Here is a 24,888-nt window from a genome sequence, read left to right as displayed (position 1 = left end):
TTCTTTAAGCAGCCCTTTGTGCTTCAGTGTGTTCTTGTCATCAGTGTTAACCCTGGGATACTACTGGCTGCGTGTCTTTCCCTGTGAGGCAGCAGTACGTGTGAGAAGAGGTACATTCCTTGGATCTTTGTTAATGTATTTATTTCATTCCAGTTTGATTTATTTTAATTGTTGATACTTAAATTGTCAGTAGACACGCTTTATTTCTGATATATTTTAGCTTAAAGTTATGCTATTATATGTGGATGTAAATATAAAAAGATTCAAGCCCAAGCCCACCCAGATGAAACACTTTCTCCAACAAGGCCATACTTCCTAATCGTCTTCAAATAGTGCCATCCCCGATGACTAAGCATTCAAATATAGTGCTCCAAACCAACCTAGGGTCTTCTGCAAGAACAGCAAGTGCTTTATTTTAAATAGTGGAAACATTATATTATGCATGTAGAATTTAAAGACTATGTTTAAACTTAAATATTAATCTTAATAATTTGATTTGGAAAAGCAGAAAGTGCGTTTAGCCACGGGACTGTCTCTTCAGTTCCTCTTCAAAGTCTCAAAGTGACTAGTGTACAGGTCTCTTCCTCGCTGGCTAAGTTTATAGTAACATTAAAAAAACAAAACAAAACAGAGATACGCCAAATAACTATCTACTGGAGCAATTTTTATTTTACTATTAATGTTTTTAATATTTTGAAGTTATTGTAAATATGATGTTTCTTGATTTCTTCCTCTCCAAGTTTGTTATGGAAATACAGAAAATGTATTGATTTTTAAATGTTGATTTTTTTTTTCTGAAAGCGTTTATTAGTTCTAAGAGTCTTTTAATGGAGTGAGGGATGATTTGACTTCTTCCTCTTCTCCATGTATGCCCTTCATGTCCTCCTCTTCTTATTTTTTTGTTTTAGTTAAGGTTTTGAGCGCTGTGTTGAATAAGAGCAGTGAGTGGGTGCCTCTTCTAGTTTTCTTTCTGTTGCTGTGATAATGGATCCGGACAGAAAGGAACTGGGGTAGAAAGGTTTTGAGTTTGCTTGGTTTGGCCTTACAGTCCATTTGTTGCAAGGTAACCTAGGCTGAGGCTCCAAACTGCTAGTCCCATCACAGTCAAAAGCAGGGCAGGACAGATGTACACACTATCAGGGCCTTTCTCTACTTCTCTACAGTAAAAGGCCAAACAAACCCAGCAATGATGCCCCACCACCCACACAGTTTCCTGTACCTGCCAAGGCATTCATGATAATCCCACAGCCATTGGCCAATCTGATTTACGTAATTCCCCACTGAGATTCTTTCCCCAGGGGATGCTACACTGTGTCAAATTAAAAACAAAATGTAACTATCTCAGCACAGTTGCCTCATTCCTGATTTTAAAGGAAATGCCTAAGTTTCTCTCACCCCGTGTAAAGTTGGCCACAAGTTTGTCAAGCAGTCTTCATTAAAAATGTTTTTCCTCTTAGCTTCTTAGAGATTTTAATCATTGAAAGATGTTGAATTTTGTTAAGTCATTTCTGCATTGAGATGCTCCTGTGATATTTGTGTTTTCAGGGCCAAAATTATATTGGTTTTGATATGTTAAATTGCCCTTGTATCTCTGGTGAAAAAGCAACTTGCTCATGGCATTGGGTCATTGTGTTCTTGACTCCAGTTTATAAGAATCTTACTTAAGAGTTTTTGAGTGTACAATCATGAAAGAAATTGGTCCATAGATTTCATTTTCTGGTGTGTGTGTGTGTGTGTGTGTGTGTGTGTGTGTGTGTGTGTGTCTGTTTCCCAGTGGGATGCAGGAGTGTGGGAGGATGCTGACAGCGGAGAATGAGTTTGGTACTATACCTTCCCTTTTCATTGTTGGGACCATTTCAGAGGCTTTGGTGTTAGCCTTCCTTAGAGACTTGGTTGGACTGGACAGGAATCCACTACTTCTTGTTTTTTAGGAGGCTCTTTATTGCTACTTAAATCTTGTTGTGTACTGTTGATTTATGTTGCTCATATTCTTTTTTCTTAGTTTTGGTTAGTCATATACACTGGCAAATTATTTCTTCTAGATTTTACAGTTTTCTCTTCCTTCTTTTCTTCCTTCATTTCTTCCTTCCTTCCCTCCTTTCTTCTCTTCTCTCCTCTTTCTTTTTTCTTTTTCTTTTTCTTTTGAGATAGGATTTCTTTGTGTAGCCTAGCTGTCCTAGAATTAGCTCTGTAAATCAGGTGGTCTCACACTCAGAGAAATCACCTGCCTCTGCCTTCTGAGTGCAGGGATTAAAGGTGTGAGCCATCACTGCCAGGCTGATTTTTCAGTTTTCCTGAAATTTAAATTTCAAAATACCCTCCAACAATTCTTTGGATATTAATAACTTAATAATTTCCCCCTTTAAATTTCTGACTTTATTAATTTGGGTTTTTTTTTTTTTTTTTCGACTGTGGTGAAAGACCAGAATAAATCCTGACCCTCTAACAGATAAAGTAGAAGACCCCTAGCAGGTAGAGTAGAGCCAAAAATGTAGGATAACCAGTTCAGTGACTCTGTTTCAGGAACTGACTGATCATAAAACCATAAAAGTTAAAATAACACCTTATAAACAATCTTGAGAAACCGGGTGTTTCCCTTGCGATTCTTCACTGGTATTTTTTGCATTTTCCAATGACATACTCCCTTCCCCCTTGGTTGTGGTTTTTTTCCTTTAAAAACCCCTTCTCCCAACCACTGGGGGTCAGACTCCTCTACCCCTGCGTAGGATATGAGTCTCGACCCCAGTGCACTTGTTCATCAATAAACCTTGTGTAATTGCAGCAAGGATAGTCTCTCATGAGTTCTTGGGGGGTCGTGTTATCCTGAGACTTGAGTGAGGGTCTCCCCTCTGCCGGGGTCTTTCAGTGGTAGGTTTTTTAAAAATCATATTTATGTTTTTCAAATGAACATTGGTTGAGCTTCATAGTCCTTTTAGTCTCCATTTTACTAGAATCTGCTTTGGTCTATTATTTCTTTTCATCTATCACCTTTGGGCTTGTGTTGCCTCCTATGTTTTTCTTGAGTACATCAAAGGGTAATGATTTGACATGGTAGGATTTTTGTTTGTTTGTGTTTTATTGTAATCACTTGTAGCTATAAACATTTTCCTCTAGAACTGCTTTAGATGTGTCTGGAATAGTCTGGAAAGTTGTGATTGTTTTAATGAGTTATGTTAACGAGAATGCCCCCAATAGGCTCATATGTTTGAATACTTTGTCCCTTGTTGGTGGATGTGTTTGGGATAAATAAGCCTTGATGGAGTAGGTGTGTCACTGCAGGGTAGACATTGAGTTACAAAAGACTCAAGGTATTCCCAGTGTTTCTCTCTACACTCTGCTTGCAGAGCAAGAAGTAAGCTCTTAGCTAATCCTGCTGCCCAGCTTTTGTTCTTCCATCTGGTCTCTGACCCTCTGAAACCACAAGTGACAGAGTAAACTCTTCCTTTTATAAGCTGCCTTAGTCCTGGTAGTCTGTCACTGCCATTGAAAAGTAACTACAGCAATTCTGTATTTATTTTCATTTGATCTCAGAATGTTCACCCCCCCCCCCACACTCCTGTTTTTTTGTTTTGATTTGTATTTTTTTTAGAAGGCCCACTGACTGTTCAAAAGGGCATTGTTTAGTCTCTGGCCTTTGAATAATTTCTCTGCACATTGGTTTCTATTTTTATTGTACTATGATCTGATAGTATACAAAAAAGCAACAAACAAAACCACCCCCCCCCAACCCAAAAAACACCCTTCTAATTATGTTGTGTTACTAAGATCTATTTCATGGATGATAGTGTGGTCCATAAGAAGAGATTCTATGAGCTGCTAAGAAAACTGTGTATTCTGCATCTTTTGGCTGAAGTATTCTGTGTAACTTTGTTGAGTCCATTTGATTGATGCTGTAAGTTGAGTCTGAGATTCCTTTGTTGAGTTTTCAGGTTGGGTGACCTGTCTAGAGATGAAAGTGTGGTAAGGAAATCATTATTATTGTTATGTCAGGACCTACAGGACTTTTATGGTTATGAGAATTCATTTTATGATATTTGGAACCCCAATGTTTGGGGTGCATGTATTCCAATTATTATTTCTTCTTTAATATTATTTTATGTCTTAAACTTTCCTTCAGAATTTCATATATGAGTACTGTATTTGCATTATGACTTCTGAACACTTTCTCCTACTCCTCTCATATCTCTACCTACTCTCTCTCAAACTCTTTTTTCTTCTTTATCATTGACCTTTGTGTGTGTGTGTGTGTGTGTGTGGGTGCGCGTGTGTGTGTGACTTGTTAGGAAGTGTTGTAGCTCTTTATCTAGTAGTAGGATCCTGTGAAAACTATCCTGACCATGGTAACATATATTATCATTACACACATCTTAGATGAGTATATTGTTAACATTTCATGGTATGGTGGTTTCAATGAAAAATTGCCCCACAGGCCCATAGAGTAACACTATTAGTAGGTGTGGCCTTGCTGGGATAGGTGTGGCTTTGTTAGAAGAAGTGTGTTACTTGGGCTAGGCTTTGAGGTCTCAGATGTTCAAGCTAGGCCCAGTGTGGCATTCTCTTTCCTGATGCCTGCTGATCAAGACATAGAACTCTCAGCCTTTTCTGTAGCACCATGCCTGTCTGTACACCATGCTTCCTGCCAGGAGAATAATAGACAAAACTTCTGAACTGTAAGAGAGCCCCAACTTTTTGCTTTCTTGTATAAGAGTTGCTATGGCCATGGCATCTTTTCACAGCAATAGAAACCCCAAGATACATGGTACATAACAGTTGTTAAGGTGTAACTCCTTGTCACATGTAGAAGAAACTATCTTGAAGCATCTCCCTGATCCTTACAGTCTTTCCTTCCCCTTTCACATGATGGTCCCTGAGCCTCAGGAATAGGGGCCGTGCTTTAGATGTATGAGCTGTGTATGAGGACACACAGTCAGTTGTTCTCTGTATTTTGACTAGTTTGAATCTCTGTGATGGTCTCTATCTGCTGCAAAACAAAACTTCCTTGATGAGGCATAAGAGCTACACTTACCTGTGTGTATACAGATGGGTATCTAGACCTTGATGAATGATAACATGATTAATAAACACCCTTTATTAATGATAGTGACCATTAAGATACCTTACTCTATCACATAGCAGCACTGTGACTTTTAACTTCCACTCACTTGATACCTTGATTTCCATCCTTGGACTCAGATCCTCTGGATGTCCTTACTAATGAGGTATGTTTCTTAGAGACAGCAGATAGGTTTGTTTGTTGTTTTTGTTTGGTTTTTGTTTTTAATCCTGTCAACTAGTCTGCATCTTTTTATTGATGTGTTAAGATTATTTACATTGTAATTTATTATGGAAAGATATTTACTAAATCCTATAACTTTTTTATGGGATCGTCTGGTTAATTCCTTGATCATTTCTCTGCCCCTCCCCTGCCATCTCTCTACACTGTTTGTATCAGAAGTGTGCTGGTTTACTATGTTGGACATGCTAGATTCCTTCTTCATTAACTTATTCCTCTCTTGTTTCATCTTGTGATTGAGCCCATCTTCATCTATAGTACTTCTACAAGTATCCTTTGCAGGTTGGTGATCAAGAACCATGTTATTTTGTGTTTGTCTGATACATCCTCACTTCTCCACCAATTTAAAGAGAGCTTTCTTGAATATAACAGTTCTGGTTTATAGTTTTTCCTTTCAAGTCTTGGTTCCTTTTCCTGGGTTTTAGGGCTTCTCATCAGAAAGCAGATGTGATTCTCATGTGCTTGCCCTAGTAGGTGGTTTAGAGTATATCTCTCAACTGCTGTTAATACTGGTTCTTTTTTTTTTAATGTTTTCAACATGAATGAGTATAACACGTCATTAAGAGGCCATCATTTTCTCTAGAATTGGGAGAATCTCTGGTATAATTTCAGTGAATAGAATTTTCTAGATCCTTAATTTTTTCTATCAGTTTCTTCTGTCATTAGAGTCCTAGAATTGGTTTCTTGATTATATTCCAGAGCTCTTGAATGTTGTGGTCAAGCTTATTTAGTTTTATTGATGTTTGAATATAGTAAGTATATCCTCTAGGTTATCCTCCATTTCTGATTTCTTTCTTCTGCTGGGTTAAGTATACTGGTGACAATTATTCTTCAATATTTCTTTTTACTTTTCAATCCAGGTTTCATTCTCACCCATTTCCTGACATTTTTCTCCCTCTGTGCTCCTTCATTTATGACCTAGATTGAATTCATCTGCTTGCTTGTAGTCTCTTTAAGTGCACTGATAGGTTTTATTAGTAAACATTAAAACCTTCAGTTCACATTATTCCTATTTCAGTATCTTTGGATTCACAGCTCCACAGGATGATTTTGAGAGTTATGTTGCTGTGCTTTTTCTTTTTTGTTATGTTTTGTGTTAAAATTTTACATCTCTTCAGTGGACTATCTCTCAATGCTAGCTGTATTTGAGTAGTTTGGCATTGAGAATCCTTTTCCAGTACCACTCAGAGAAGAAAAGATGAAGTATTGTAACAGCAACAACATCAAACTGTGTACTATAAAAATACACCACACCCAATTAAGTCTCAGTAGTCAATGACACAAAACAGGAAATGGCAAAACTAATGTGGAGTCCTATGAGATAAACAGTCATTTATGGTTAATATTGCAATAGATAAAGGAGTCAAGGTCTTAGAAAACTGGAGCAGAAGCAAGGCTAAGTCAAGAAAGGAGAAAGAAGAAGAGTAGAGAAAAGTTATGGAAGACAGAAAAATGAACAAGCAGTTAGCAAGAAAGGGAAAAGAATTCCCCAATAATGAGAAAGCTCAAAAATAAAATTAGATAAACAGAAGGGAAATAAAAACAGAAGATATTTGCCAAGAAGTGCATACTGGCAGGAACCAGATATGGATGTCTCCTCAGAGGCTCTGCCAGAGTCATATAGATACAGATGAGGATGCTTGCAGCTAACCATCAGACTGAACATGGCAACCCCAATGAAAGAGCTAGAGAAAGGACTGAAGGAGCTGAAAGGTTTGCAACCTCATGGGAAGAACATCATCATCAATCAGCCAAGGCACTGAGGTGAAGAGGGTGATTGGGAGAGGGAGCACCTTCATGGAAGCAAGTTGAGGGGGAGGAGGGAGGGGAGTGGGGATATAACATTTGAAATGTAAATACAGAGAATATCCAATTAAAAAAAAACAGAAGACAGAAGGTTTTTACAACTAATAAAATAAAATTTAAAAATATTACTAAAAGTGGGAAGGAACACAGGAACAAGGAGGAAAAGGAAAAGATTGCCCAGAAATGAAACAAAGTACATAGAAGTTTTAGACAAAGGTGTCTAAACAATGAAAAAAGTATTTAAAAATGTATTAACTCACCAATATTGCTAAACTTATAATAAAAGGGGAGAGCAGAAGCAATGTGAGAAGAAAAAAAGAGGAGGTGGAGCAGGGTCTTTCTGTCTCATCCAAAGATAACCCAGACTATTTACGTTCTGGTATAATGTGCTTCATTTTTACTTTGGGGTAAAAGCTGGACAGTTTTAGTCTACGGGAGAAGATTAAGTTTTCATTAGCTTAGAATTTTTTAAACTGATGTGATCACCTACTGCATTTCTGATATGGACTGGTGCCACCAACTAGATTCCTTTTGAGCTCATACTGTTAGTGCCACGGACAATTACATTGTATCAGAGTTTCTCTTGATTTGGTCAGCACCATAACAACTGTAGCAAGTACGTTTTACCTTGTAAGTATCTTTCTTATATTCTCTCTTCTGATACTTGCTGAAGCAGGACCAGCTCTGTTCCCATCTCCAACTTCAAAGACATTGATTCCTGGCATGATGCTTTTTGTTCTTTCTGCCTCACCTAGTTCTCTTCTACTTCTTACCTAGTTTGTGGTTCTTTCGGGAAGTCAGATGAAACCTTTATCTTCTTTCACAACTGTGTTAAAGTTACAATTCATTTTTGTGTATATGATTAGGGCTATATGAACATTTTGCACGCCTCAATGTTTACAAGTGTCTGAGACATGGCAACTTCTAGACGGTGCTATTGTCTACTTGGCACACAATAAATGCTACACATTTTCACTCCAGCAAAAGGCATCTCATTCCCACTTTGCAGATGAGGATATTAATGGTTCAGAAAACCTAAATGATACAAGGAAGAGACAGATAAAAGATACGAACAACACATTTATTTACATGATTAGCTTCCGGATCACTGAGCATCTTTATTCATGAATATGTTATTATACACAGCTTCCTTCCATGTTATACACTACAGAATGGGTTTTGTTCCATGTCAGAGTAGGAAGCAAGAAAGCAAAGGAAGTCCTTGTACTGGGAGGAGAGCCGGGCAGCTAGGTCTGTTTTCATTTCTCCTTCACTTTGATCTAGCAACTTACTTTCCTACAAAGTCTACAAAAACAGGCAATCAGGCTGAAGCAGTACAAGAAGATATTGAATTTAACTCAGTTTAACAGAATACAGTGTTAGTGGCTCATAGAGCAACACAAACAAGACAGGTTCAAACTACTCTGGGCTTCTAGAGCTGTTTTTCTCTGAGTCATGCTACCCCTCCCTGAACACATGTTTACTAAAGCGCCTCTGTATCAGACTTCGGCAGGAGTGTGTTTCCCATTCTGGGCTGATTATTGGCTTGCTTTCCTCCCTAACAGCCTGTAACCTGTAAAATGGACTTTAGATTTGGAGTTCAAGGAGAAAACGTATTGCAAGCCTGGCGTCAGGCACCGAGTGATGCGACCCAAGTCAGCAGCTGGTTGCACAGTGGAGATCTGAAAAAGCTATATGGTGCCTTCTGACAAAGAGAGTGACACTCAGACAAGCCGGGTACAACAGGCGGGGCACAGAGCAGCAGGGCTGAGTCTTGGGGAGGGGACACCTGGTTTTCCAGTTATCCCACTACTAGTGATTCCGGAGGCAACTTTTCTAAGATGCCTACGTTTCTACCGAGTGGTGCTTGGGCATCCAGCCAGCTCCTTGTTTCCTCCATCCTGGCTTTAACCTCCCTTCCGAGTCTCGACCTGCGGGGGAGACAGATCTCCTAGGGTGACATCTGGCACCAAGAGAGGCAGCACTGGTTCTGAGTGTGAGTAGGCAGCAAGTGACGACAGCACCAAGGCCAGCAGGGTCAAGCTCCTCCGGGACTCTAGGGAAAGGCCACAGCTGAGGTACTGCCACGCTAGGCCTTGTGGGCATGCCTCGACCAATCACTGTGGGGCTTACACGAACTTCAGCCAATCAGCGCCCGTCTTATTCCCGCGTCCCGCCCGCTCTAGTCCAGGTTCCCGAAACCCCGTCCCGGCGCCGACAGTCGCGGCTGTCGCTTTCGCTGCAGCCACCTCCGGAGCTGACTCGGGCATCCCGGCTCCTGGCTCCCTTCGTTGTCTCCGGTAGCTTTCACTGAGGATGAGTCCCTGCGTGGCCGCGCGCCTGCCCCGCGGAGACCGCCGGCGCACCTTCATCTAGCGACTGGTGAGGGCGGGGGCGACGGCGTCCTGCCAGCCCTGCGTGGGAGCGGGGTCCGGGGAGGGGACTCGCGGAGGGGACGGCTGCGAGCTCCGCGCCGCGTGGCACGGGCGGGTGGCCTGGCAGCGCAGCCCCGACGCCCCTGCCAGCTAATGAATGGCCTTGTCCTACAAAGTGCTACGTCGCCAAGCTGCCGGACACGCCCTCCAGCGTCGTTGCATTTCTAGTTCCGAGGGTTGACTGGTGTCACCTCTCTTGGATTCCTTCCTAGAGGCTCCCTTGTCCCGTAAACCCCTGGTGGAGTTTCCAAAGTTTGAGTTCGCTGAGTTTGCAGAAGCAGGTCCTGATTGAACATTTGCCGCTGGGTGGGAACGGACAGGGGTCTGTTCTTCAGAGACAGGGTAGAGGGGCCTTTTGTTCGTACCCATCAGATTGCAAAGGTTCAGAGGGGAAAATGACCGACCCTGACTTAAGCCATCTTTAGCTCTGTTATCTAATATAGTCATAAAACTTGAGTTGTGTTAGTAAGAGGGGATTTTTTCCCCCAAGAAGTCGAGTAGCACCTGTTTCCTTTTACCTCGAAGTAGGTAACGTTTGAAATAGTTTCCCCAAATAGATAGTGTGGCTACCTTCTTAATATGCAAATTTCAGGCATTGTTTTTGGTCGGTTTCTCGCTTCTCTGTTGAGTTCTTTCATTTGTTTTTGTTTTAGAGACCTACTTCACAGTACCGAGGACAGAACCACTTTTTAAAACGTGTTTGCAAAACTTGAGTCACATCGCAGCTTTACAGTTTTTTAAATTGGATATGTTAATTTTCAGTTTTTCTCCTTTTTAGTAAAACTTGTTTAAAGGGCTTTCAGTGTGCTAATTTTTGTGTGATGATTTAATTTCATTTTTAACTTTCAAGATACCTGTGGATTTTAAAATTCTAATCTGAATGAGTACACTCATTAAAGGATGTCAGTATGATTTGTTACTTCCATTGACACAAACTAGTTTCTTATCACAGGCAGGGGAATAATCCTTTACTTCATCTAGAGATGCACTACTTCACTCCCTAAATTTTGGGTAAAATTTCTTTTAGGAAAATGAGATAGCTATCATACTAAAATTCTGGTCTTTTACACAGAGACTATTTGAGAAACATTAGAATGTTTAGCAGGGCTAAGTTATTTAGGTCCTAAAACTGTAAATACTTATTTAAAAAAATGTTTTTAGGGCTTATAAAAAAACTTCTCTTTATTATGACTCATAATCTGTAGCTTGTAACATTTAAATTATTACAGATGCAAATGTACAGGGGAAGGGTTTAGGTTATAAAGAGTCCAATAAACAATAATCTTGCTTTACTGATTGTGAAAAACTATGAAGAAGTCTAACATTCTGCCCTCATGTACTGCAAGGAGTTTAAAATTCTTACCTGTGGACAAGGCATATGTACGTCAAAGGGAGGCTGTCACCATTAGCTCACAAAGGAAGAATGGAGGAATAGAGAACTCTTGTCGCTTGTCTGTGGTCTTAGGGAAGCAATCCAATTCCATGACCTCAAATGACAGCTTTTTTTTTTTTTTTTTTTTTTTTTGACTGCTCTATATTACATCCTATAGCTATTCCTGTTTTGAGAGAGCCAGTTGATTGACAGATGATATCCAGAGCACTCCTCTCAGTGTATGATTTTTAAGTAAGCTACTTGTTTTCTCACAGTAAGGTGAAGGTAGTTATATTTATAAGGGTACTAATGAAGTTGAAATGGGACATAGTTAATTTAGATAGTTCTGTATGTACATGTCCATGTGGAAGTACAAAAGATGGTATATTTATAAGCACTGAGAAGTACCTTTTAAAAGATTTGGATGGGGGCTGGAGAGATGGCTCAGTGGTTAAGAGCACTGGGAGCTCATCTAGAGGTCCTGAGTTCAATTCCCAGCAACCACATGGTGGCTCACAACTGTTTGTAATGGGATCCGCTGTCTTCTGGTGTGTCTGGAGACAGTGTACTCACATACACAAAATAAATAAATCTTAAAATCAAAAAAGATTTGGATGAAAGGCATTTGAAGTAGAAAAGGCCCTAATATAGTATTGATGTTTTCTGACTTACTAAGATGCCCTATTTTCAACTTTAATTTTTTGATTGATGCTTGTGCTATATGGATGAAAAGTCTCATTTAGAACACTCAAGAGATACATTTTAATCTCATTTTTTACAAATGAAAATATTGAACCTTTCAGAAAGTTCAGAGGTGAAAGCTTCCATCTTTACCTGCAAGTAGGAGGCACAAACACCGAAATGGCTAGACTCTTGAAACATTAAAGCTGGTGTCCAGAGATGTGTTTTATTCAAGGCCATACCTCATTATCTTTCCTCAAATAGTTCCCAAAAACAGGTAACCAAGTATTCAAAAACATGACCCTATGGGGCTATTCTCATTCAAACCAGTATAGCTTACCATTTCTGTTTTCAAAGTATTTAGCCCTGCTCTCCCCTTTTTTTTCTTATCCCATCACTGAAGCTAGAAGCCTTACGTTAGTACCTTTCTTACCCTGCCATTGTAAGATTTTGAACATAAATGTGAATTGTCTACTTCAAGCATAAAAGGCTGTTAAATAATATCTAACCCATCCTGATAGGAAAAAGCAAGAGTGGTGTAGGTTTTAGAGCTTGAAAGAGTAAAATGAAAGATTTGTTAAATGCAAAGACTTTTTATTCTTTTCTTTCAGGTTCAAATTAATGATTTGAAATGGGTGGGTTTTTTGTTTGTTTTTTTGCTTACTTGCTTTTGTGGGACTGTGTTCAGTTAAAGACTGTAGGTGTTCAGAAGCAGAGCTGGAGTTAAAAAGAGTTAGAAGTCAAGTAGTTCATTGCTCTTCATTTCTAAAAGGCAAATCATAATTGTCAATATCAAAACAAAAAGCTAGTCAGATGTTAACCTCTGACTTATTGTGATTTCAAGTGGACAATAACGTATTTGGGCTCTTCCATATTTTACTATTATTACATCATATCTGTCTAATGTATATATGTACCAAACTTTTCCCTGTACGCATAGTGAACACATACCTCTCTCTGAAGAGTCTAGTAGTTGCTTTATTGTTGTTGTTACCAAAGATCAGCTAGTATGGAAAGGTTGACACCTACGTATTAGGGAAGGTTTTCCTTCTTTTGTCTTCAAAAGTTTTATGTAGCTTTAAGAGTTATATTGAGTCTCATCATCATTTTATACTTTGAGATTTCAGTTCATACTTTTGTACACATTGATTATAAAACCCTCTTATGTTTTCATAGCTTAATCTTTATCTTTGTCTCTGAGCTGTCTAGAATTTATATTAATATAGATATAAAGTATCAGAAATGATTTCTTCCCAGATAGCTGTCTAGTTGTTCTGATACCTTTAGTTTAATTATCCCCCTGGAACAAGGGACCTTTCAGGTGGGAAGACTCATTGCCCACCATGCAGTAATAGATGAAGTGTTGATTGTTTTGGTAATGGTTAAGGGGCAGTTTTAGTTGGTGGCCATTGGAAGAGGGTTCTCTTGAAGTCAGTGAATTTGAATATGTTTATAGCGTCGGGGGATATAGCTTATAGACTGAAAATACAGGAAATGATGATTGAAGATATGAAGATTCTGGAAGAGAGGCCTACATGAAAAGTCGATGTGTATGTTTTTATTTTTATTTGTTATTACTTTTTATGAATTAATGGCATTTAGATGTGGAGTTTTTTATATTGTCAAGGACTTCAAGTACTATAAGTTAGATTTGTAACTGTACTTTACTTTGTCTCCCTGCAGGTCACCCTCGCAATTATGGCTATTTGAAAGGCTCAGATAGTGTGGAGGGGGAGTTCCCCTCCTCACTCCCCCTTGGTGCTTGACTCCAGGAATAATTTATAAGCTGGGATTTTTTTTTAATGAAGAACTTCTATTTGATATGAACTTTATAGAATTATTTATAAATTTTTGATTTAAGTGCCAAAAGATTATACAAAGATATATAGTTTTATATAATTGTTGTGACTACTTAAATTATAACTCCCAAAGGGCCATCTCTTCTTGATAATTCTTCCTGAATTCTTTGTGTCCTGGGTTTTTCATTTTTAAAATTTACTTCAGCGACTGTTCTGAAGGAGTAAGCAATATAAAACAATTAGGATGGAGTCTGCCACCCCCGACTGCACGGCGAAATGCAGATCCCTGAAGCATGCTCTGGATGTCCTTTCTGTGGTAAGCAGGGGGACTGAGAACCAGATCAAGGCCTTTCTCTCCTGTTACTGTTACAATGCTGCCACTGTCAAGGATGCCTTTGGCAGGAATGCGCTCCACCTGGTTTCCTCCTGCGGGAAGAAAGGAGTATTAGATTGGCTTATTGAGAAAGGAGTGGATTTGCTGGTCAAAGACAAGGAGTCAGGCTGGACAGCACTGCACAGAAGCATATTTTATGGACATATCAATTGTGTTTGGTCTCTGTTGAAGGTACGTATCATTAGCTTATTTAAAACTTATTTATTTAAACGTGCTCTTCTTGTTTCTTTTTCCTTTTATTGAAACCAGCCCCCCCCCCCCCACATTTAACATTCTCATTATGGTTTCTCCCCTCTATTTTCCTCCCTCCTCCTATCCTCCTCTCCCATGCACACCCCCTCCCTTTGTGTTTCTCATCAGAAGACAAACAAGACACACCTTTAAGCCCAGCCCTTGGGAGGCAGAGGCAAGTGGATCTCTGTTAGTTTGAGGCCAGCCTGGTCTACATTGTGAGTTCCAGCATAGCCAAGGCTATATATATAGTCAGATTCTGTTTGAACAAAACAATAAAGAAAAATAAAGAAGGAATAAAATAAAATAAAAAAAGATAAAACAAACATACTTATCTGAGATATCAATAAAATAAAATAACAATAAGATTAAATAAAAACTAACTAATTGCAATTCGAAACAAACAGAAGGAAAAGAGCCCAAGAAAAGGCATAAGAAATAGAAACCTACTTATTCATACAGGAATCCTATGAAAATGCTAAACTGGAAGCCATAATATAGATAGAAGAAAATATATAAATATAAATGAATAATAACAAAACATTGAGGTTAAAAAAATGAAGACATGACACTCTGAGGCAGGAAACCTCTATTCATGCTTTTGAATTTAGTGTCTTTTGGACATCTACTGCTGAGCATGTAGCCTGCCATCAAGAATAGTGTTTTTCCAGTGATATTCCCTTGGAGAACACGAAATTGTCATTTGCAGGTAGTTATCAATTAGAGATAGCTTCTGGGTCAGGCTTGTATTCACTGTTCCTTTCAGTTCTCAGACTCCATTGTGTGTAGGCCTGTGCATGCTGCCAAAGACTTGGAGTTCACATGTGCTTTGGTTTGCTGTGTTTAGAAAGCCTTGTTTCATGTATGTCCCCCATCTCCTCTGTCTCTTACAATCTTTCTACCTTCTCTTCTCTTGTGGTCCCTGAGCCCATTATAGATGTTTATGAGCCATGATGTGGTTGCTGAGATTTGAACTCAGGACCTTTGGAAGAGCAGTCAGTGCTCTCAACTGCTGAGCCATCTCTCTAGCCTCATCTGTTTGATTTAAAAAAAAACATATTTTTACTATTTTTTTTGTACTGTATACTCATCAAAATAATTTCTAATGTGTATTGGTAGTAGATGGTGTTTTTATTTCCTCAGAAGAAAGGACGAGACAAGACCCATATGCAAGCTGTTTGAATACATGAACCCAGAGTGTTTCCTTCTGTTCTAACTATCCCTACCTACGCCTACACCTGGAAGCCTACACCTGGACGCTTCTAGCCTCTGAACAATCTACTCTTCTAAGCTGACTAATTCAATCTGGCTTCTCTTGGCTTCTGACTGAATTGCTTTGGCTCGCCTCATTCTTCTCTCTGCCCCCTCTCTCTGTGAATCTTTCCTGGTAAAACTACTGTATACACTCAGCACATCCCTTCAATTAGGTGTTATTTTCAAACATGGCTGCTTCCTTCTACAAACTAACCTTACTTTCATTCTCAGGGACTCAAAGTGTGCATTAAGTGTGACGGTATTCCTGCCAGTCCATACTGTAATTCAGAGCATGTCTGCATTCCAGCTGGACCACATAGACCTAAGTGGTCTTTGGATGCAATCTCTTGCCAGAGCAGCCGTGTTACTGGATTAAAATTCCTCTACAATTGGTAGTGCACTATCTATTTTCTATAGCTAAATTGTCTTAAGTGCTCTCTACTCAAGACATCTTAGATAAACTTCCAAACATAATTCCCCAACTTTCAGTTATGTACAAAAGAGAGTAGAGTTTTTCCCCATATCTGTCCCTACTCCTTTAAGAAGCCTCACTTACCCCTTTCTCTCCATGTAGGGAAAGCAAAAGAGTTCAAGCATCAGTTGGCTCCATTCTTACCCTGTCTTACCTCTGTAACCTTGCTGGAAATTATTTCTAATCTGTGAGCTTTGGAGGCTCCTTCATTTTCTTCTGTCTGAAAGGTTACTAGTCATAAGTCTGTATTTAGGGCTTCATTTTAAACCGTTATGATGTGGCCTAGATTTTGGACTTTGCCTGCTTTAGATTTTCACGGCGGTGTGGCTATGAGAAGCTGGGAAATTGCTTTGGCCATCTTGCTCTTAGACCGTCTTATTATTAGAGACTTACTGACTTGATAGATAACTAATAGTGAAGTTCACTGCTAAAATGTTTCTACCAAAAAATTCTTCCAAAACTGTTTAGTATTCTCCTGTTGTAAGATACCTGCTCAGCATGCACTTTCCTGTGGCCTTGCAATTCTCCTATTGGTGGAAAGAGGTGCAGGACGAGGCCTCATTGAGGGGCTTCAGTCAGTTCCTTCATGTACAGAGGAGTACTTTAGTATCACATATTGGCAACAAGATATTATCATGTAGTGTTAGGATTTTTGCACATAACAGAGACCTATGGTGGTAACATAAAGCAAAAAGATCTTAAGATGAATCAGACACCCACAGAAGAAACTTCCAAGTGACCTTAGACCTGTAAACAAAAACCACTTTACACACCAATATAGAATAATTATAAACATAATAATTGATCTGAAATTTTATCTTCTTCCAAATCCCAGTAATGATAGTTTTTACCTTACACTGTTTAGGACTATACAGTTAGCATTCAAATAGATGTTAGTGTTTCCAATAGCATTGGTACTCTGTAATGAAATGATGTATAAAGTCCAACTGGTACACATAAAATACTATCATAAGATTCTCAGGCTCTTAAGGCTTCTGTAGACTTAAACACTATTTTGTAAATTACACAGACTCTGTTCAACATATATACCTTTAGCATTCAAGACAGATATGCTAGGATGCTAGGAAGGAAGGAAGTCCTCAAGGGGGCGTTAGAGAACAAGTGTCTAGAGTCTTGTATTCTGTTGAGAGGCCACTGCATTGGATCACGCAGATACAGTGGTCAGTCAGGCCTAGTAGGAATACATAATGAACTCCAGGGATCACTGCTGCCGAGTTCTCATTTGTCATGTATATAGTTTGGAATATTATGCCTGCCAGTCTGCTTTTCTTACTCTTGTAAGACCAGGGCAGGTGTGATGAAAGAGACAGGGCATTGCTGATCACATTACAGGAGACAAACACTGACTACTGCTGCCTGTGCTGTGAAATCTTTGCAATCCTTACATTTATAGACTACAAAAAGTGTGGTGGGACTGGAGAGATGGCTCAGCAGTTAAGAGCACTGACTGTTCTTTCAGAGGTCCTGAGTTTAATTTCCAGCAAGCACATGGTGGCTCACAACCATCTGTAATATAATCTGATTTCCTCTCTCTTCTGGTGTGTCTGACAGCTATAGTGTACTCACATACATAAGATAAATAAATTAAAAACAAAGTTAGTGTGTCTGTAAATGTGCCTTACTACATGTATACAGGTGTAGGTCCTTCCAGGCAATCAGATATACCTCTTTTGGTTTGTTTGAAGTTACTGTAACAAAATACTTGAGATAAATTACTTAATGATGAAGAAATTGGATTTTGGTTTGTGCTTTTGGAGGTTTCACACCATTTCTCATTGGTTCCATTGCTTGGGGTCTGTGATAGCATAGCACATCGTGTCCAGGAGCCTGAGGTGGAGCAACAAAAGGGAAGAGGCCAAAACTGTAGCCCCTTCAGTAGAGCAGGACAGAGATGGGAGAGCACCTATCGGCCCTTCCTGTCAGCTGCTCTTCCACTGCCCAGCAGTGCCTGCCGCACGTGGAGATGTGGACTCTCAGTGGAGATGTTTTAACTTGGAATGCTGTCATGTCTTCTTCTGACTGAGATGTTATTTTGGGGCTAGAAAAATGGCTCAACAGAGTGCATGCTGCACTTTAGGGGACTGGAGTTCATCTCCCAGCACCCACACTGGGTGATTCACAAAGACCAGGAATTCCAGCTCTGTGGGATCTGATGTCCACACACACACACACACACACACACCCCAAAACCAGACTGTTTTTTTTTCTTGTTCTATCAATAATTGAGAATTTGACATTTTTTTTTAGTTCTTTTGTATATCAGAGAAAAATGAGAAATAGTAGTTATTTTCTATTTTCAATGGGCTTATGGTGTTGATCATTTGATTTTGATATATAAGAGTAGATATTACTGATTTGGAGTAAATTGATAATATGTACTTTTTTTCTTAGCATGGTGTTAGCTTGTATATGCAAGATAAAGAAGGATTGTCACCTTTGGATCTTCTCATGAAGGACAGGCCAACTCACGTTGTATTTAAGAACACTGGTAAGAATAGTTCCACAAACAGTCTAGCAAGGCACAGCTTTGGAGACTTATTTATTTGTTTGTTTGTTTATTTTATCCTTGTTTTTTTTTTTTTTTTTTTTTTTTTTTTTATAGTTTAGACTTTTATCCCCCTCCTGGTCCACCTTCCAGCTGTTCCACATCCCACAACTCCCCCCAACCACCCTCCCATCTTCAAGAGGATATCTTCTTCCCATCAGACCTCCCCACTCTGTGAGGCCCCAAGTCTCTCAAGGGTTAGGTGCATCTTCTCTGACTGAGTCCAAACCCATCAGTCCTCTGTTGTATGTGTGTTGGGGGCCTCATATCAGCTGGTGTACGCTGCCTAGTTGGTGGGTCAGTGTCTGAATGATTCCAGGGGTCCAGGTTAGTTGAGACTCATGGTTCTCCTAAGGGGTTGCCTTTCTCCTCAGCTTCTTTTATTTTTCCCTAATTCAACCACAGGGTCAGCAGCTTCTGTCCATTGGTTGGGTGTAAATATCTGCATCTGACTCTTTCAGCTGCTTGTCGGGCCTTTTGGAGGGCAGTCATGATAGGCCCCTGTTTGTGAGCACACCAAAGCTTCAGTGATAGTGTCAGGCCTTGGGGCCTCCCCCTGACCTGGATCTCAATTTGGACCTGTCCCTGGACCTCCCTTTTCCTTAGGCTCTTCTCCATTTTTGTTCCTGTAGTTCTTTCAGACAGGAACAATTTTAGGTCAGAGTTTTTGATTGTGGGATGGCAACCCCATCCCTCCACTTACCCTGTGTTTTTACTGGAGGTGGGCTGTACAAGTTCCCTCTCCCCAGTGTAGGGCATTTCATCTAAGGTCCCTCCCTATGAGTCTTGAGGGTCTCTCCCCCCCAGGTCTCTGGTACATTCTAGAGGGTCTTTTTACTTGGAAACTCTTAATAGAATTCTATTGATTAAAATATTGAGCATTTATTTGTTTGAATATGTACAAAGAACTTTTACTTTCATGTTTGTTGTTTTTTGTTTTTTGTATATTTACAAAGTTTGTTTTATCTTTTAAAAATTGTATGTCTGTAAGAGTTAAAATATAACCCAAAGGGTTTGTACTTTATGCCATTCACTAGTTTAAAGTCTTAATGTCCACTCAGAAAACAACATCTGAAGTAAATGAAAACAAATAATACAAGTAACTATTTCACCCACACATTTAAAACCTGAAAAGTCTATTTAGTAAATATCTTTCTGTGAGTGTATGTGTCTGAATTTCAGTATGAATGTGGGGACACTTATGTAATACAGTGTATGTGTGAGGTCAAAGGGTGGCCTTGGGTGTTGGTTCTAGCTTCTTTCTCTCTCTCTCTCCCTCTCCCTCTCCCTCTCCCTCTCCCTCTCCCTCTCCCTCTCCCTCTCCCTCTCCCTCTCCCTCCCTCCCTCCCTCCCTCCCTCCCTCCCTCCCTCCCTCTCTCTCTCTCTCTCTCTCTCTCTCTCTCTCTCTCTCTCTCTCTTTTTCCTGCTACATCTGCCAGATTAACTGTTCTACAAGCTTTGACTTTTTTTTTTTGGAATTTGACAACCAGATTTATCTCAGTAAATTTACATTCTATAAAACGTCCACACAATAAACTCAGAGCCAATTGTATGATACAATCTGCCTACTTAGACAAGACAAATCATCCTATACTAATCCATTTCTTATAAAATATTCATAACTACCTGTGGCTATTTAGAGCCACATGGAGATGGGTCATCTTCATCCTCCATCTTGCCTTTCCTCTTGCCTTTGACTCTTAATCACCTTGTGGGAGTCCTGGAATTGCAAATGCTCACTCCACATCTGGCTTTTCCATGGATTCTGGGGATTTGAACTTAGGTCTTTATACTTGTGTGGCAAGCACTTTTGCCCACCATCTCTCCAGTTTTACTTACAGTGTTACTTCTTCCAGTTTCTTTACCCTTTCGTTTTTGGAAATGTGAATTTACAGAAAAGGAGAAGAAAGTTCAATGGAATACTGTGTAGTTTGTATCTAAGCAAAGTGAGAACACAGCCCCCCAACCCCTATTCATACTACATTGTGCATGGCATTCAAAATTTCATTCTACAATATTTTCAGTCTTCCAGAATAAAATGAAGACTTAACACAGACTTACCTCTGATTAAATTTTATATCAGTTTGTATTAGTCACTGTGATTTTGTGTATCAGGAGTGAACTGTGAAAGTTAATGTTAGGCTTGTGTGTGTAATCCTAGTACTCGTGAGGTGGTGTGAGAGTAAGGAGGTCGAGGCCATGATCTGTTAAGAAATACATTCAGAAGCTATCCTACAATCCAGAAATCCTGTCTCAATCCCTCAAATCCCCTAAAAAAGTACCAGTGACACTGTGCTCACTTTAGAAACACACCTATAACTAGGAGTTTTATACTTAGAAAGTTAGAAACAAGGTAGACATGTCAGGTGGTGGCTCACTACAGTTACATGTTAGCTCTCAGTGAGGACCTGAGGGAGGACCAAATGCTGTGACTGCTCACTTCAGATTCAGGGTTTAACTATGATTTTGATAGTTTGAGTGTTTGAATTTTCTAGAATTATATATTGTGTTAATAGGTTCATATTTATACAGTACTACAATTGTTCTAAATGTTTCTATTGGATGATATTTCAGGTAAACTGATGATTATTATGTATCTAATTAGGCTAAGTTGTAATTTGTTTAAACCAGAGCAGTATAAAAAATCTTTATTTTTATTTCAGATCCCACAGAAGTCTATACTTGGGGAGATAATACAAACTTCACTCTGGGTCACGGAAGCCAGAATAGCAAACATCACCCTGAGCTGCTAGACCTGTTCTCCAGGAGTGGGGTTTATGTCAAGCAGGTATTTTCAAGGATCATCTGTGTACTTTGAGAGAAAATGCAAACTTTGTATTTTATAATTTGGATTTTGCACATTTTTACTCTTTTGAAGGTCTAAAGATGCAGTCCATTAAGAATTTCCTACTTCTGTTTTTTGTTTGTTTTGTTTTGTTTTTCTTACTGTCTTAGTTTTTGTCATATCAGGGCTGTAAGGTATCCTGGACATATGAAATGTTTGAAAGGGGTGCTAGGGCATTCTTTTCTCAAGTGCTTGTGTTGCTGGGATTTTGAGCACATGGTCCTGAATTCCTAAATGTGAGTGGATGTGCACTTTGAGCTGGTGACTTGTAAAGCTTTGCTGAGTGGTGTTTTACTTGCACAGACTGTGCCACCTTCAGGACACGCCTGCTCTCTAGTGTTCTGTGTGCTCACTGTCTAATGTTACTCTTCTCTTCAGCCTCGCTTTTACTTTACTCTACGCAGCCTTGAACAGTATTTAAACTGATCAAGTCGAAGTTTTATTTTTGCTGCTTACTCTGTCCTCCCTCATTTTAATGCTACTTGCAGATCACATCACTTAAGTTCATCTTTGTCTTATGAGCTGTGTTAATCTTTCTGTTACTAGTTTTTAAAAAAGCCTGGGACTTATTAAAAGGGGAAAAGATTTATTTTGGATCAGAGTTGTGGAGTGCATGTTTGGTTGGCTCTGGTGAGCTAGCGTAGCTGTTGGGAGACTGGTAAAAGACACTGCTCACCTCACAGCAGCCAGCAAACGGTGAGGAAGGAAAGACTGCTCTCACACAGTCCCCTTTGAGAAAGTGCATTCCCGCAATGATCTTTCACTTCTTACTAGCCCCCCTTGTTAAGTTTCTACCACCTTCCTGTGGCACCAGCTGAGGAGCAAGCCTTTACACAAGAGCCTTTGGAGGACAGGCCGGATTCTGACTGTAGCTCACAGCCCCTGCCAAGCCTTTCTAGCTCCTTCTTGGTGTTTAACTTGATTTCTTAGTGCTGCTCTTTCCCGGGTTGGTTGACTTTTGATCCTTGTTGTTACTTGTTATTATTTTGTTTTTAAACTAAGTAGTTTAGCTGATTCATCCTTGGGAAAATCCAGACTCAGTAACTTAGAATGGGAGGTCTTTTCCGCTCCATAATTTCATTTACTTTCTCAGGAAGTGAGTGTGCGTGTTTCTGCTTGACCCAAAATAGTAATCTAAGGTCATAGGTCATTATAAACCCTAAGCCCATATTTGAAGATGGAACTCTCAGTTTTTAAAATTGCTGTACAAGCCTGGTTTTCCTGTGGCAGTCCTGGTTTTGATGTTTTTTCAGCTGGAATTGTGAACGTCATCCTATTTAACTAAAAGCAATATGTGGATGGTAGATGACTTGAACACTACATTAAGCCTCGGTATAACACCAGGGAGGCCACACTCTTTAATTTAAAAGTCATGATCTAATGGGTTATAACTAGCAAGTTTTTTCTTTTTTAATGAAAAAGTTAATTATAGAGAATGTTCAGTTTTGAAAGGCCAGGAATAGGCGCTTGTATAGGAATGGGAAGAGACTAAAGAATTTAGGGATGGTATGTTAGTGTCATAAAAAAGCTCTCTTTAAACCTGAAGAAACTTACAGTAATGAAAGGGTGGAACTCATGGGCCTGGTGTCAAGAGTCCGTTGAAAACCTGAGGAAGATGAGCCGTCAGAGCAGGAGGGAAGGAGTGTGTACACTACCTTGTCCCTGGGCCGGGCAGTGCGGACACATTAGCCTGAGTCGTTCCTCGAGGGTTTCATACAGGGGTGGTTCATCCCTTCTCAGTTTCCTGTCTAAGAGCCAAATATGGCAGTCATCATCTTTCTAATGCTGTGACCCTTTAATACAGTTGTGGTGATCCCCAGCCATAAAATTATTTTGTTGCTACTTTGTAACTGTAATTTTGCTATCAATACGAATCGTAGTTTAAATATCTTGTTATTCAAGATATAAGTGGTTGAGACCTGTAGGTTGAAAAACCACTGATTAGTATTGGAAAAATATTTTTCCTTTTCTGAGTTTTTTCTGTGGTGGAGCTAGATTTTGTGGCTCGAGTAGGGCACGTTCACAAGCAGTGAGGGAATAATGGGACCATTAAGGGAGGGACTTCCAGTATGAGTCTGATGGCCCTGTTGTATGTGTAGTATAAGGAATTGATTCTGTACGTCTTGATGGCATGACGTGTAGAACAATACACTAAAAAACCAAAAACCTCACTAATGGAAGGAAATAGCGTCTGTGGAGTAACTGAGAATCAAAGAGGATTTATGGGTGAGACCAGCTCTGTGGAAGGCGCAGGATGGCTTCTTACTGAGCATAGTTAAGGCATTGAAGAAAGAGCTGACTGCAGTGTGATACCAGTGAACTAACTGAATGTCATGGCGCAGAGATAAGACCATTATATGTCCTAGAAAACTGAAGGGAAAAGCCGTGTCTAATTGTTCCAAAATACAAAGTGAAAGGTTCTGCTATCATGGATTGTTTAGTAGTTGGATGATAATGAATATGTAATTGAGCCACATTTATTTGTTTTGACTTATACAGTAATTTTATTTTTGTTTTATAAGTTTTAAGTTTAAAACCTTGGGATTAGATTTTAGATTTTTTTTTCTAATTTGTGGTATTTGTTGCACAGCTAAATGAGTATTTTATATTACTCTTTTTGGACAGGCATGTTGTCATGCTGTGTTTATACATGGATTTATTTATGTATCAGCTTATAATTTTCTTATTTTCCAAAGGATTATGGCTTTCTGGAGAAGGATCCTAGGCTTTCTTTTTCACCTGTCTGTAAAGTAAGAAGGAAGGGGTTGAGGAATGGTAAGGCAGAGCCACACAGAGCCACCGTGAGAGCACAAACTGGCCTGGGGGCTAGCCTGTAAGCATAGGAACGCTTGCCTTCTGATGGCGCAGTGCCTGCTGCCATGTGCTTGCTTCTGGAGGCCGAGAGTGCTGAGTGTATGTCAGCAGCTGGTGGAGCCTGACCTGAGAGAGGAAGTGGGAAAGAGAAAGACAAGCACATAAAGCCCTCTAAGACTGCCTGATGAGATTGAAGCTGTCAAATGACTATTGTCTAAAAATACTCTTCCCATGCTTCTGTTTTACTAATTAACAGCACAGATTCTTTATGATCATCTTCGTTCTCCATTTTGTACTCTCCTCAATTCTTGCTGTTTGAGACATCATTGAATTGGAAAGAAGAAAGGACAGTTACGTTTTGTCATTGAGGCCTGCAAGCTTACACTTAATGTTTAATCTACCTGGCTGCTTTTTTTGTTGATGTTTATAGATATTATATAAAGTGAGGCATTTATATGTCTTATTTTTATTTTAGAACACTTGTAAAGAGAATAGTATAGTGAACCCACTAGAATAAAATCAAAGAACTTTTCTTCCAGACTGTTTTAATAACACAATTCTTCTTTTCCTTAGGTGGTGCTTTGCAAATTTCATTCAGTGTTTCTGTCCCAGACAGGGCAGGTTTACACCTGTGGCCATGGTCGTGGAGGACGGTTAGGCCATGGAGATGAGCAGACATGCTTGGTAATTGAGTCATTACATAGCAGATGTTAGTAAAGCCATGGTGAATTAGAAGCTCCACTTGATTCTTAGTTGCAACTGTAAGGCCAAAATAATCTACAGAATTAGCAATAGCTTTAAGAAGTGTGTTTTCAACTATATTGCATACAAATTAAAGACTTAGATAAAAAGTAAAAGTTTCCCAAATATTTGACCTACAGAAAATATGGACTCAAGAAATAGATGTGTTTATAATATGAGCATAT

General features: G+C 39.5%; 1 protein-coding gene across 3 annotated transcripts in view; it reads left to right on the top strand.

Moving 5' to 3' along the window:
* The first annotated feature begins 8,319 nt into the window (after nucleotides 1–8,319).
* The window catches only part of IBTK (inhibitor of Bruton tyrosine kinase), a 62,858-nt gene continuing 46,289 nt past the window's right edge, over nucleotides 8,320–24,888 (top strand). For 2 of the 3 annotated variants that reach the window (XM_080934820.1, XM_080934819.1), the window contains exons 1-5: nucleotides 8,321–9,481; nucleotides 13,271–13,951; nucleotides 18,150–18,246; nucleotides 20,967–21,091; nucleotides 24,536–24,646. In XM_080934820.1, coding sequence (XP_080790946.1) covers nucleotides 13,631–13,951; nucleotides 18,150–18,246; nucleotides 20,967–21,091; nucleotides 24,536–24,646 — 654 coding nt within the window. In that variant the 5' untranslated portion in view covers nucleotides 8,321–9,481; nucleotides 13,271–13,630. Of the gene's footprint in view, nucleotides 9,482–13,270; nucleotides 13,952–18,149; nucleotides 18,247–20,966; nucleotides 21,092–24,535; nucleotides 24,647–24,888 lie in introns of all 3 variants that reach the window. The other variant, XR_013975482.1, reaches the window with a different exon arrangement.

This window comes from Micromys minutus (genome assembly GCF_963924665.1).
Source record: "Micromys minutus genome assembly, chromosome: 21".
NCBI lineage: Eukaryota > Metazoa > Chordata > Mammalia > Rodentia > Muridae > Micromys > Micromys minutus.
Note: the sequence above shows the minus strand (reverse complement) of the source record. Positions and strands in the feature narration are given on the sequence as shown.